The sequence below is a fragment of the Lagopus leucura genome, unplaced genomic scaffold (genome assembly GCF_019238085.1).
Source record: "Lagopus leucura isolate 7727_CA_CO unplaced genomic scaffold, USGS_WTPT01 Super-Scaffold_100002, whole genome shotgun sequence".
In the NCBI taxonomy this organism is placed as follows: domain Eukaryota; kingdom Metazoa; phylum Chordata; class Aves; order Galliformes; family Phasianidae; genus Lagopus; species Lagopus leucura.
The window spans coordinates 11399489-11414878 of record NW_024962263.1 but is presented as its reverse complement, the minus strand read 5'-3'; the positions used below and the strand labels follow the sequence as shown (position 1 = coordinate 11414878).

The following is a 15390-nucleotide window of genomic DNA, read 5'->3' as shown; positions in this document are numbered from 1 at the left end:
TATTAACGATGGCTGTCGCTGCTGCCGTCACTAACGTTATCTCAGTAGAAGCGCTTCCTACCGCTCCACTTCCTCCCTTCCACGAGGGGCTGCGCCCAGCCCGAGGGCGGGGCTTTATTGGGCGGAGCTCGCGGCTCACCGCCCCTCCTCGATCTCTCCGCGCTCCATCGATGTCTTCGGGCGGCGGCTGCCGGTGCCTGCGCCTGCCGGACGCGGAGGCGCTGCCGGGAGCGGCGCTGCCCCAGGTGCCGGATACGAGCTCGGCGGCGGCGGTGGCGGCCGGTGAGTGACAGCGAGCGGCCTCCCGCCCCTCTCTCCCTCCGCCGCGCACTACGGAGCCGGCTGCCATCGGGGCAGCCCCGGCCATTCCCCCTTGCGCCGGGGCGGAGACCGTCCCCGTCCCGGGAGGGAGACCGAGGCGCTCTCCCGCCTCGCTCCAAGCCACGCCCCTGCCCCTGGAGGGGTTCGCGGCTGCTGTCGGCGGGCCGTGGGGCTCCGCGCCGTGTGGGAGCGGCACGTTATGCCGTGTGGGAGCGGCCCCGTAGGCGGCCGTCAGGTGGTTCCGCGTGTGCTGGAGGCTGTGCAGGAAGTAGGCCGGGAGAGGCACGGGCGGAGCGCCGGCGAGTTAACTTAAGCGACTTCAGACTTAGCTTAACGAGGAGCCGCGATGCGGTCTCTCACTGAGGGGAGCAGCTGCCTGGACGTGGGGGTGGTCCCGTTTCCAAAAGGGGACCTGCCGTTCTGTCCCGTTCTGCTGGTTTTCATCTTCCAAACTATTGCCTTTTCCCCCTCTTGTATTTATTTCCTGGGTATTTCCTACCTCCTGCATCTTGTTAGCAACGTGTTATGTTAACAGCTTCTCGCACAAACACTTAAACGCTTTGAATTGACGTCCAGTAAGCCGTCATAGCTCTGGCAGAACATCAGGTCGAATCTGAGCTGTTAATGCCCATTGGTAGGATCACAGAATGGCCTGGGTTGAAAAGGACTATCACGATCATCTAATTTCAACCCCCCTGCTATGTGATTTAATTTAAAATTGTGATCTCATTTCGATTTTCTGCACTTTCTGATTGCACTTTTTTTTTTTTCCCCTCCTTTTGATTTGTATGCATTTCACTGCAGCAAGGTTTTATTTTCCTTCTGATGAAGTTGTCAAACCACTAGAAGGGCTTCTGGATAGAGTCACAGGATGGCTTCAATGGCTTAACGATCATCCAGTTCCAACCCCCTGCCCTGGGCAGAGCTGACACCCAATACTTTCTGAGTTTTTTTTTTTTTTGTTTTTTTTTTCCAGTTGTTTTTTCATTGCAAACTGCAACTGAAACTTGTCACTTAGAAATCCAACCTCCTTTGCTTGCTTTTTTTTTGCTCCCCTGAAGAAAAGCTTTGTAATTCTTAGTTCCCTATCGCCGCAGTGTCTGTCACAGCTTGCACTGACCCAGCAAGGAGCAGCCAAAAGCATGCCCTGCTGCTGCTTTCTTTCCCATGGATCGCTTAGTTTACAGGGTTGGTGATTTATGCCCACCCTTGGACAACAGTGTTTTTACTTAACTGGGGGTTCTGTTGTTTTAAACAGGATGCAATGATTTTCATTATACAAGTGTGATTTATTTCAGAGAAAATGTCATTAATTTAACTTCTGGTGGCATGGGGTTTTTTTTGGCTTTTTTTTTCTGTATGGAAAACTTAACTTTTCTTAGTGTTTATCAGAGGTGAAAGGATTCAATTAAACTTACTCTACCAACCAAGCTTGCACTTTTTTAATTTGCTTTTTCTTAACACAGAATTGTCTTGTGTTTTTGTGGCAGCAGTTCAATAAATTACAATTTCTTTTTTTTCACTAATTCCTCTAGTGATGTATTTGCTTTATCAGAAATTGGTGCTGAATAGCAGTCTAAGTTAGTGAACATTTTTAGAACTCAGTGGCAAATCCATTCAGTTCTATTCATGAGCTTAAAAAAAAAAAAAAAAAAAACAGAAGAAATGTCTGGTGAATGAAATATTCAACACTGTGCCTGTCGAGGTTCTATTGAAAAGACATTTTATCTTCCGTACTGAAAATAATGCTCACTAAGTGTTTTGGGACCTGCAGTATTCAGATCTTAGTGTTTTAAGTTGTAGGATTCCTTGTGTTGAGAACATTTGGGGCAAAAAACAAATATTAAAGATGTTAAAATGTGATTCACCATGAAAAAGCATCAACTGGTACAGTCTGTTCATGATGCTGCTCCTCACAATGAAGCTGCACTGAAGCACATTAAGTGGTAGACAAGAAACAGAGGCCACTGACCTCTTTTAGTGATGAAAGTTTGAGATATGCTATGTTATACCCTACTTAATCAATTTCTGTCAGTGTGAGGTGGCTGGCTGTAAATCCAGTAAGTCTTGAGTGTTGTACGTGAAACTAGTCATCAGTTGTGTGTTACTTCTGATTCTCTTCCTCTGGGCTTTTCTGCCTTCCCTTTGAATCCATTTAAGGGACAGGAGAAGAGCAGGACCTGAATAGCATGGTCACAAAAGTGTGAATTCAGAAGTTATTTTGAAAATACAGATTCTGACAGCCACAGAATGAAAGAACGCATGAATTAAACTACGGTTTTGTTCTCTTGAACAAGGCAAGCTTGTAAAGCACAAGTGGATATTAATTACCTGCATGTATTTCAAACGGTTGTGCATTACTTTAATTATGCAAAAAAGGACAGAAACATTTTGCACAGAAGAAATCAGTAGTACTTCAGAATGAAAGACTTGTAAATAATACTCAAAAGACTGCATGTGTTACACTGAATTTATTTTCTGCGGGAGCTTTTCAGTATTAGCGGCATCTGGTGCTGTACTTATAAGCAAGCTGAAGGGTTGGAATCAGAAAATAGCTAAATGGATATCTCCAGCGGAAATCAGACACTGCTCTTCAGCTTAACCTTTTGTCTTAGACCACCTACCTTCTGTAAATCTGTATTGTGCAGTGCTGTCTTTCAGCTTGCTTTCCTCAAGAGAGGGGAGCAGTACTTGGTAATGGGAAAATTCTGTTAGTAAAGGTGCTTGTAGGGTATGGGATGAGTAGATAGTGCCCGCACAGGGCAATCGCATCAGGTTGGTGCTTCGTCTTTTGCACAGAACACAAGCATTTGTGTTTACAGCTTGAAAAATATCAATTTAAAAACAAGGCTGATTAAATAATAAAAAATCTTTCCCTTTACCCCCAAGTTATTTTTAAAGGAATAGAATTCTGTCAGTGTTTCTGTCCAGAAGCAGTTGAACCGTTGATTGTTTTTCCAGTGTCCCAAATTGGAGGAGGAGGGGAGAAGAGGAGGGAGAACCTCACTTTTGTGATCTGAAAAAATGATCCGAGGCAGCTTTTCTAGAAGCTGAGTAATGAGACAAATGCCTGAAAATGAGGATTAATTGTGCGATTGTTCTGTTGCATATTTTGATTAGGGGAAGGTAAGGTAAGCATTTAATATTTTAAACAAAGCTAAATCAAATGCCTCCTCTCTTCCCCATGTTTTGTATATATGGAGACATTTGCACTTTTTATGTGAATTTGGAACTATTTAGTTCTTTTTATTAAGAGGAAATTGATGTGTACCCTTCTTTGACAACAGTTATTAATCAGTGCATGCAGAGCACTCAGCGTTTTCTATAGAAAGTACTACGACTGTACTCAGGGATGGGTGTGAAAGCCTTCTTTCCTTGTTTGTTTGGATTTTAAGGAAAACAAAATTTCGGAGACACAAAGCCTTTTATAGGTTGTGTTTTGTTTTGTTTTTTCTTGAGCTTAAGGGAACTACAGACCGAGTTTTCAGTTGAATATTCTAAAGCAAACCTTAGGTATGTTGCACAGAAGCCGGTGGAAGTTCTGTCTGTGCAACAGTGCCTGTGGATTAGATGATGATATAAATCCATGATGTTTCAGTTAGTTAGGTTTACATTCTGTATTTTTCTTTTCACTTTGCAGCTATGCTGAAAGTAGAGTATGCCCTGCGTTCAGACATTCCCACGATGCTTCCCAAAGTCCTTATCAGGTTTTGATTTTGCGGAGCAAAATTATCTTTTTGAATGCCAAATCTTGTGTTGGAGGCTAACTGAATTTAACCTAAAATCTCAATTAAAACAGCAACAGCTTCAGATTTTCTGTTCTCAAATTCAGAGAGTGCGACGACACTTCAGATCTCACTGTGTTTTTAATATCTATGCCTTCATTCTTTCTGGGAACCTGAATATTAGACAGTTAAGAAACTACATAGGAAGAGGATACGTTTTTCTCATGTTTTCTCGTGCACAGAAGGCAATGTCTCCCACAAGACAACTTCACTGATCTGAAAAGATAATTCTGAACAGTAGATGTAAAATTTAGGTAGGTAAGTGGAAACGAAGGCTGGGAGCATGTAAGGTAGAGGCAGGCTGAAATCTGTAAGAAAAATACCTGTGCAGGCAGGCTCTCAGGCAGAGCTGTGCACGTGTTTGCCTGTGTGAACAGAGAGATACAACAGCGTCTATCTTGCGTGCTTCCCTTAGCGGGGGACAGAATGCGATGTTTGGGTGAGAACATGAGAAGTACATGAGAAGTACAGGGATCTCAGGAACACGAGTGTGTGCCTCACCTTCTAAATAGTTTTGAAACAAAAGAAACTGCCCCAAAAGCCACACGGCGAATGTTCAATTTACTGCGGCAGTCCTACCTACGGGAACACACGTTCAAACTGCAGTCAGACGAACTGTGTAATTACGGTGGTTATATAGTGTTTTTATAAAGAATATTGTGTATAGTTACAGGGCTTAGAAAACAGCTGTGGTGTCTTGCTTCTTTTCTCTGTAAAAAAAGAAAATAAATCCCATCCCATTGGGATTTATTTGGTTTATTTTTTTGAATTTCTGGATCTTTTTGAGTGAATTTGCATAATGTACTTGAAAGTTTAGTGGTGCTTGCAGTATTGATTTCTAATTTCTGCCTGTGAATAACGTAAGATAGAGAGATGATGAAGGCATTAAGGTTCTTTACTGTTCTTCTGATAACTAAAACAATGCGGAAAATTACGATAAGAAACCTAGAAGAAAAAAGGGATGAATGGTTTAAATGTAAGACGGAAAGTAGTAACTTCTAAGTGAAGCAAACTGGATTTTGGAGGTAGAAGCAGATGTAGGAAGGCATGTGCTTTGAGAACTTAGAAATGAACGGGAGATTTATGGCCGTCTGTGATACAGTTTTGTGTAAAGCTGACTTGACTTTTTTCTATATATATGTTTATATATATATATGTATGTTTAAACTTTTTTCATGATGTTGCTAGATTATGGTGATGTGTCACGTAATAAATACAGAAGCTTTTAACAAGTAGGTGACACAATTTCTGGGGAGTTGTAATGGAATCTGTAATGAAAATAGCAGAAATATTGGGGAGAAACATCTGTGCTCAGGCTTCCTTGAGTTACGCTTTCTTATAAGCTACTGCTCTTTTGTAGTCAGTTTAGCACAGCTGAAACAGACGTTCAGAAAATATTACTGGTGTGCTTTGGGCCTTGGTAATGAATAGGTGCTGCAACACAGAATGTAGTAGCAGAAGTGCTCTTCATTCAAGAACTGGCATAAAATAATATGTAGGCCTGCTTAATAAGTTTGAGGAATAGCTTATTTTCACTGTGAAGTTACATAATTTTGAAGCTAAGTTGTCTGAAAAACGTTATATTTCATAAGGTGATGTTTCTAGGATTTATTTATTATGGTTTTCTCCTATGAAAATATCCTAATTCAAATGTATAGGGCTAGAATTGGATTATTGTAGTAGTGCTGATTTTATTTAATAGCGGCACGTGGTGGTTGTTGTCATTTAAGTGAATGGATTTTTGAAAGAAGGTGACAATGTGGTGGTGGTTGTGGGCAGTTGGACCACGTAAGTGGGTTAAATTAAATTTGCAAGTGAATTTGATGGAGTAGGTACTTGCGGCGGAGGGAAAGGAAATTTTCTCTGTAACTAAAATAACGTTCAGATGGTTCATTCAACTTTTTCAGCAGGTGATAAAATTGACCATAAAATGTTTTTCTGAACTAAAAGAAATCAAAGAATCCCTTCCAAGCCTTCTGCTGTAGAAGTCTCTGTTTGTCTATACCGTTAGAACTATCTTACAGGATCACAGAATCCTTAGAGTTGGAAGGGACCTCTAAAGCTCATCTAGACCAACTCCCCTGTGATGAACATGGAATCTTCTTTATAACCTATTTTTAGAATGAAATATTCTTGCTTCTTTGCAGCGGATCACAACTCATTGTAATATGTAGGCTCATTAATTTCATTCAGGATGTTTACTGTGTAAGGTCCTAATGAGCAAAGCTTCATTTCAGAATGGAGTGTTTATAGAAAAAATTCAGCGTTTTGACACTGTAATCTCATTCATATAGTTAAGTGTTCTTTGTGGGGAGTCTCTCCCCTCTCCAAATAAATAACCCATGGCAATTCCTGAGTTAACAGTGTATCAGGATATAGATATATTGTGTGTCAAAGCTGATAGGACGCTGTTGCTGAGTATGTGCAATGAAATGGATTTACACAGATCTAGATTTCTTTTCAACACGTGATAGATAGAAGGTTAATTGATGCTAAATGGAAGCTTTGTTAGCCCTTCAACAGCTACTAAACTAGTGCGGGAGGAACGCAAATCATTACTACAAAAGGCCAAGACCAGTATGTTTTCTTAGGGAGTTTATAGGTCTTTTTTTATCCCTCCCTTCTTTCCCTCCTTCCCGACCGCACAAAACCTAGCCAGCTGTAATGATAGGAGGGGAGAGTGGGCAGCTTTTCTAAACACACACACACACACACACACTTACTCACTCTCTCGCACTCCTGCCCCCTCTTTTTCCTCTCCGTACCTCAGCAGAGTGACAGCTTCTAGATGTTGCGTGCGAGTGAGTTCAGCTGGTGCTGTGTGGTCTGGGTGTGTGGTCTCCAGCTCAACAGAGAGCCTGCTAACAGGGTGGATGAGAGAGAGCAACATTGTTTACTTTAATTTATTTCGGATGCCGGAACTGTGCCCGGAGTTTCTCCTGAGCTTGATTCCACAGTTAGCAGTGTCAATCCCTCGCAGCTGCAGCACGCTCTGAAATATGCCCTGAGCTCTTTTACCCAGCGCTATCCCAGCATCTGCCTCAGGTCCAGCCTTTAATTCCTCACCACTCGACAATTTTAATGGCGTTGCTGAGTGCTGTGATTATTTTGCTTTCAGTGTGTCAAGATGCATCTCCGCGAAGGTGTACCTCGCTGGGTTGAGTAAAGAAGGACCTCGGAGATGTTGGTGAAATAGGCAGATACAGCTGTTGTGAAAGCAAAGCGGCTTTGCTCATTCCTTTGCCTGTCCCCAGACTGCAGCTCTTAGTGACTGGCTGCAATATTCAGTAGCCCTTTGAAAATAAGAAGGTATCATATTATGTCTTTTAGTACCCTCAGTCTTCTTCATAGTTTGCCCTCCCATCTCAAAACGCGCTCGTCTTCCCAAATCAAAATTGATTTTGGCATGTGGTGTTGTCCCGTAGGTTAACGTGTTTGTCAGTGTTAATATTGGCTTGAATCAACATGCCGGATATGACAGACCAAGACAAATGAGGCTTTGTTGTTTTCTGTGTGCTGTGTGACGATGAAATTGCCGGGGGGGGGCCCCCCCCCTTTTTTTTTTTTCCCCTGTTTGTTCATCTTTTCATTATAAGTAGCTTAGTGGTGTTTTGAAGAGGTTTTTTTTCCCCTCAAAATGTAAGATTTGTGAGCATTTCTTGTTTAAATTGACAAGTCTTCTTCTATTATTTAAATAAACATGTGTAGATTCTTAATATCACTTGGAATTTCAGCATTGTTTAGCTTATTCACTTCCCAGTCTTTCCTGGCAAGCTTGCAGGAATGGACTTTGTATTATTAATGCAGTGTTGAAGGCTGTGGAAATTCTAGGGCACTGAAGATCTCCAGAGGGGTTAATAAATGTCAGTTATTTTCACAGCGCTGCTTTTTGGATGCTTTTAAATCTTAGTTTATGTAGATTGTCTGTCTGAATTTATACTGTTGGGAAGATAAAGCACAGAAAAGGTTGCAATAATGTTTTTTTGTCATTTTTGTAATGGTTTTGAATGCAAACATAGAAAACTTTTTGCTTTGTCGTCCTTCTTAGGGTCATCTGCCATGTTCCTTCCGTGATGCCGTTGTACAGTGTTGTACTCAGGGGACCCTCTGGGTTTCCTAGTGAAAACTAATACCTGGATATATTTAGTAGAAGCACAGGTTTGTGTAGTTTAAGGTGCAAAGGCCATCACCTACTGGAATTCAAGCATTTATTGATTGATTAAAATCATCCATTTCATAAATCTGTTCATTCAGAGAGCGTTTAATGCTGCAACAGTAGTGTGATAGGAGTCCCTAACATACTGGTTTGGGGTTTGTTTGGTAAGCAGACGATGTTGGAGGCATACTGCGATTTGAACAGGGAAGATGCTGGCTGTTCCTGCTGTAGCTATTCCTGCTGTACCTGTTTAAAAGAGTATTCGGTCACATGTATCATATAGCCAAAGGCTTTAATTATATGTGGGTGCCATTTTTACCTTGTGTATAGTTTTTTCAGTGCTATGACGTAGACTTTTTCTTTCATCCCTCCTTGACAGCTTAGATTCCTGTTGGTAGATGACCATGACTTTTGCGTTGACCTTGGTTCTGTCGTCCTTCCAGAGCGTCTTTTAAGTTCAGTGTTTTTGACAAAGCGCTACTGAAAACTTCACTTCACTGAATTTTCAGTCACTGGAACCAGCTCACTTTCTTTATTTAGAAGCCAGGAATGCCTTTCTGGCACCTCTCAACTGCTAATTCTTTTGTTGGTGAAATTTATTAGGTGCACGTTGCCACCACTCATCTCTGAAGTTCTCTGCCTCTGTTGTGTTTGTAGTTTTAATTTGTGATTTGAACATACAGGCCAGTTTGGTATCCCTAAATCCCGAACTTCTGTTTTTCACTTATGTTATATTGCTTCAAGAGCAGTAAGCAGTGCTCGGTGTTACAGATCAGTTATGGTGGACATTGGTGGTGTCCTTTCTCTTGGCATTTTGTCTCTGTTTTTCCCTGAGAGGTTAATGTGGAAACTTTTATTTAAGAATTCCTGTTTTAAACTGGAGTTTTCAGAAAAGCTTCTAGAAAAGCTTGTGTTTTCCCTTACATTGCAGGATATTTCATTTCTTCACTGCTTGTTTTTAAAAGTGGCTTTTCTAAGGATAAAGAGTGACGATGTCCCATCCTTAGCAAGCCTGTAGTGTTCAGAGCAGTCTGGATTTTTATTTATTTATTTATTTACTGCACTAAACCTCTGCGAGAGGAGAGTTTATTTGAGAAGCTCATGTAAAGATGAAGATGATGTTTACGAAAGGCATTTTTCAAGATGGTTTTGTAGTAGGTGGTCTTCGCAGAGGCTTTCTAACTCCTTGCACTTCATAACAAGAATTATGACCGAATAATATGGGCAAGATCATAGGAGCAGTCAAACAGATGTCATCCATGTTAAACTTCTGAGGAGATATGGTGAGGAAATGAAGTTTTAAAAAGACGAGAGGGGAGTGGAGAGGGAAAAGAGACTTGTGTTACGTAAAACAAGAATGTTCATTGCAAAAATGTAGTCTTAACACTTCTTTGATAAACCCATCTTTTCAGAACATCTCATAGAGAAAACACATTTTGCACAATCTCCCCTGTTCTGTCTATGAACCAGTTTGAGTAAGTTTCTTTGAGTAAGAAGGCTGATTTATGTTTTTAAATTTTATTTTATGTAGAATACATGTATTTAAAAAAATAAGATTTCTCTCTAGGGTGATTGTAGAATTGCAGTTATCATTCTTACTTAGGCTTAATGAAGATGAAAAAATGAAACTTCAGTTTCTTAATGAAACTAAAAAGAATTATTTTTTCAGCTTTGTCCTAAAGATTAATAAAATAAACTAAAATAGAAAGTCTCTTTTGGGTCATAAGACTATGAAGCTATGCTTCCCAATAAACAATTCAGTCATATTGCATATTGCCATGTGTGTCAAAAGGAGGGGAATGTATTATAAATGAAGACTCTCGAGCATTTATTTGATTTCTATTGCAAGGACAGAATCTGTACTTGGTCTATCACTTTGAAGAAATGAAACCAATTGCTATTTAAAAAAACAAGTCAAATAATAGAGCATCTCATTGCTGTAGTGCTCTTGTAATGTGTTGAGATTTACTGTGGTCTTCTCATCCAAGTGAGGTATTTTGAAACAATTCTGCAATAAGTATGGAAATAATTTAGAAGAAATGTTAGACTTCAGGAGGCTCAGCATTTTTATTGCATTTATTCAACTTATCATGAGGAGAGATACAGTGCCAATTTCTGAAATCCAGAGAAATACATTGTAATATTACTTTTGAGTTTTGATATTGATACAAGCCAATTATCTGTACGCCTGGGTATTTTGAAGGAAACAGCTACAGTGCAAGGGAACCATGAGGTTGGGTGTGAGGGGGTGAGAATCAGCCAAAAATACCTGAGTGGCTTCTAGTTTGCTCATTTTCCTTGAGAGTTTTCCCTGAGTTCTTGAAGATGTTGGCTGTGTGTGGGTTGTTGGGTGTTTTTTTTTACATCTGTGTTGCTGGTTAATATCCTATGTAGCTCTTTACAAACTATTGCTGGAAAATAAGTTATTTTACATTGTGACACTGATATCTCAGTGTATTTTGCTTCCTATGGAAGATAACAGAAAGTGAAGCCCCACTCCTTGCATCTGTTGTGTGAAGAAAGCTGTAAACTCTATGTAGAGAAGATGTAGAGGGGTACGTGGAGTTTATTCTCCTCATTCTAGGTAGGGTTAAGTACCTGATTGTTTTCCAGTGGACACTTTGCATGTGACTCCAGAGGAAACATGATATACTGAAAAATCAGATCTTCTGTGCCTATGCACATTCTAATTGCATAGGAGTAAACAAAACTTCCCTGTGTTTTCAGTTTCTGATTGCTGCAGGTAGGATTAGGCTTGGGAAGCTTGTTTCTGTTGTGCTGACTGTTGTTTTGTCAGGTGATGCCTTGTTAATGTAGCAAAGTGGGCTTTGAATCCAGTATGTGTGAGACAACAGCTTGACATGCTGTGCAGCTCCAGGATTAGGAATCCTGACAGCTGATTGAGTTCATCGTTTTCAGCAAGGAAGTGGATCAACGGTAGTTCAGGTGAGCTAAATGAACAACAGTAGGATGAGAGTAAGGAAGAGGAGTTATCAGGTTGTCAGGATTTGAAGGGAGCACTGGGGTATTAACCCCTCTTGTCCTCCCCTGTTGACATTGTGCTCAAGAAGTCATAGGGAAGATTGGCAGGATAAGGGCAGGAAATAGCTCAGCTGCAGGGCTTGGACCTGGCTTCGGTTTTGAAGTGAGGCAGGGACTGACTGCCTCTGAAAAATAGAGAAAGAAACATAAGCAGGGCTTACAGGAGCAGGAGAGAGGGACTGCCTGCCAGAGCATAACCTTTTCTTCTGTATCTGGAGACTACCTCCAGCTGATTCTTTGTAGTCTGCTCACATCGTCCTCCTCTCCTTCAGTGTTGCTCCAGCAAAGAGGTTGTAGACAATCTCCACTGATTTCTGTAGCCTCATGTTAGAGATATGAAACGTTCCAGCATTTTACATAGCAGCTTATAAGAGGAACCACGAGACTAAATTGTTGAATTCCTTTTTCATCCGTTTGTTACTTGCAGGAACCTGAGAAATTAATGTCAAACTAAAAACATACTGTCATTTTTAATCTTGGGACTTCAGATGTTGAAATCAAAAAGCCTTGGTTCCAGAGGCATATTTTATGAGTTAATTGTGGCCTCTTAACACATAATGCTTTATCAGACTGCAACTTGTTAAGTTTTTGTTTATTCCACTGAAGTATTCATCTCTTGTTAATTGCATATTCATCAGTGGTCTCAAATATTTCTCTGAAGTTAACAGTTCTATCTAGAACTTGAATATTTCAGAGCATTGTGTAGCATCTGCTATGCATCTGTGGTGTAGATGGAGATAGGTTTCTGTTCAGGGGGTGGTATTTGATTGATTTGATTTGATCTCTTTTAACCACGAGAGCTTCTTCCTTGTTCCTGCCTTTCCATTTCCATCTTCATGATTGCTGTGCATTCCAGCTTCAGAAAATAAAGAAAAAATCTTCCTTCCAGGAGCTTCTTTGAATCTAGTGGCAGATCTATAGTTAAGAATTATAAATGTGGGGGTATTGCTGGGAACTAAGCTGCTTCAGGTTGTGCTCATATGCTTCTTGTAGGTGCATGAAGGAAACTACTAATAAACAATAGGAATTCCTGATCAGATTCACAGTGGGCTGCGTGACAGAGGTGCCATACTGGTGTTTCTGATTCAAGTGAATACTCTTTTGGAAATGCTTTTTTTTTTTTTTTTTAATTATTATAATTTTGTGTACCTTAATGTTTATCTGTTGGGATATGATTTGTTTTATTGGTGTTTTCTGCTAGGATAGTGTTCGTAAGAAATGTTTTTCTTCTCTTAGTTTTTCGAAGTGTCGATGTTTAATACGAATTAACGTTGGGGTTTCCTCCCCATGGGAGTATTTGTGCCAAACAGTCAGTTCTTGATGGGGAAGTAATCCCAGTACATGTCTGTAGTGTAATACTTAGCAATTCTAAACTTTCTGAGCAATGCAATTGATAATTTTATAATAGAAGAGTGAGAATTTTGGATGTGATTTGGAGTATATAAAGTGTTTTGATGGTTTAGGGGTTTTTTTTTGTTTGCTTGTTTTTTCTGAATCTATGTTTTCTTTTCAATTCAGAACTAGGGCTATGCCTATTATAAAAAATGGAACTGCAGAATAGGTGTGGGTATTCTTTATTGTTAGATAACTGCGGTAAAAAGAGCTTTGAGAATGGTGTTTCACATACGCAGGTTTTTTTCCTATCATTTTAGAAGGCTTTTTTTAATAACTTTTATGTAATATAGTTATTTTTAAATGTTTTTTTTTCTTGCTTAACAGGTGCAAGTGGCTAAGTTTGCAGTAACTAAGTAGGCATCATGTCTCGAGCACGCCAGCCCCCACTTGTGACTGGCATCTCTCCCAATGAGGGCATCTCATGGACAAAAGTGACAATTCGAGGAGAAAATTTGGGAACTGGGCCAACGGACCTCATAGGTAAGCTGAAAATAAATTTGTAACTTTAGATACTGTTGAGTGGCTCATTTAGGATATGATTAGAATTGTATTTTCTTTGCAAATAATATGGTAAAATCGATTGCATGTTATGAGAAATGCCCTTTCATGTCTGTGCACTTGAATCCAGGAACTCAGGGATGCTCTTCAATGTCTAGCAAATCAGAGTAACTATACTTTGTTAAATGGCCTCTTAGCCTAACTCAGCGTCCTGTACTGAAAACTTAATGAGGGCCTGTGGGAGTGTATGAAAAGAGAGTAGATACAAAGGTACACTCCTTTGCTACTTTCCCAGGCACTGAGACTTTCTATTGCAGCTGTTTTCAGTGCATTGTGAAGATCACTGAGCATTACTGTTCCTTGAGTTAGTGTAAAAGTCAATTCGTATGTCTGCAACAATCTATGACCAAGTGGATTCAGCAATTCAGCTGCACATTGTGTGAAAAGCTTTCACTGTTTTGATTTTAACATGGTAACTTCGGTTGAATTGTCATGGTTCTGGAAGACTGATGAGTTTTTTCTGTGGTTCTTCTGTGTAGATCCTGATGACCATTACCTTCTGTTGATGCTTCTCCAGGATGAGAAGTGCAGGCAAATTTAACTTTTCTGCATATTTTTTTGACCCTCCCTGTTGTTTTTCAATGCATTGGTTTTATTACTAATATCTCGAGATAGGAGAACATCATCTTGGATACATGCAGTGTACAGGATGTGAATGTACTTTTACATAATACTGTGTGCTTATTTTTTTTCATAGAATTGTTTTCCATATAATTAGCATTAAACATCAAGTTGATGTTTTTCACTGATCTGCTTACTGTAGTCCCATGCTTTAATGTGTGAGGTATAGCAGTCAGTTTAGGGTCTGCCATCTGTGAATGTAAGATTGCTTTTGCCTATGTGCTTCTCTTTGTTCATTGAATTTCAGTGGCTGTTTTATAGCACCACTCAGTTTCATAAGATCTGTTCTGCATTTTGTTCTAGCTTTTACTGTCTTTATGTTCTGAATGAATTAATATCATCAGCAAACATTGTAACCTCTTTAACTTGTCATTTATGAGTATATTGAACAGCCGAGTTTCTAGCTGATGCCATGTGGAAATTTTCTTCAGTAAAAACATACCATTTACTGCAGCCTTGCTTCTGTCTTTTAGCAAGCCATTTATGAAGTTGAGTCGTATCCTATGGCTACTTAATATTCTTAGTCCTCTAGAGAAGGACTTAGTAAAATCTTTTGGAACTCCAAGGTAACTATAACTACTGGAATTTCCTGTTTTCTTTTTTTCTAATTTAAGCATATGTATACTTTGGTATTCATGCTAGAGACAATCTTTCTAATTTGTTGAGGAATCATGACTCCTCTGAAGTCTACTGGAATTTTGTTTGTCTTTACTAGAACCAATACTTCACTTCGTGGCAGTAAACCAAGATTCCCAAATTCCGTTCTTGGCCACCACATTGAGCTTTATGGCCAAGCCAAGCATGAACTACTACAATTTTCCCCCTAATTTCAGTTTGCTGCCTCTTTTAGAGAAGAGTCAGTATTTTCCTGAGCTGCTAGACAGGGTTGTGGTACCCTGTATGAATGTTTATTGAAACATACTCAAAAACTGGTAGTGTTACGAGTAGGTACATTCCTACTTATCTGCGTGGTTGATGTATCTCAATAACCCCATCAGTGTACTGGTGCAGTCTTTGTGTAAGTGAACAACACTAGGTTCTTGAAAGGAAGGCATTTCCCAAACTGTTTCTCAGTATTATAGCTGACTGACTGCTATTTTTTTTGTTTGTTTTTGGAGTAACTCTGCAGCATATAGCTGCTGCTAATCTCATGTTTAAGGTAAAAGTAAAAAATGATTTGCTGTAATTTCTTCTTTTCCACTTCGCTCATTTGAATATCAGCTTTTCCAGTAAGTGACTAAAGCCCCAGACACATTAGGATTTAATGGTTAAATTAGGCGTGTAAATAGTCCCCGTGAGTTGGATGGAAATACTTGCAAAAGTGAGTCTTTGTAGGCACGCAATTTAAGGAAGTGAGGGTTTTATAACATTTATAATCTACTACTTGAGATACATTAAAGTAAAACAAAAAGCAGTAAGCTATTTTTTTATATACATGGAGTACCACATGATAGAATATGGCTTTTGGTTTCATTTAAGGGAGAGCCTTCTTGTAATCTGTTTGTATCCTTG

The 15390-nt window shown here is 39.8% G+C and overlaps 1 protein-coding gene across 1 annotated transcript in view; it reads left to right on the top strand.

Moving 5' to 3' along the window:
* The first annotated feature begins 206 nt into the window (after nt 1-206).
* The window catches only part of EXOC2 (exocyst complex component 2), a 132696-nt gene continuing 117512 nt past the window's right edge, over nt 207-15390 (top strand). The window contains exons 1-2 of the mRNA XM_042869566.1: nt 207-282; nt 13024-13179. Coding sequence (XP_042725500.1) covers nt 13062-13179 — 118 coding nt within the window. The 5' untranslated portion in view covers nt 207-282; nt 13024-13061. The remainder of the gene's footprint in view (nt 283-13023; nt 13180-15390) is intronic.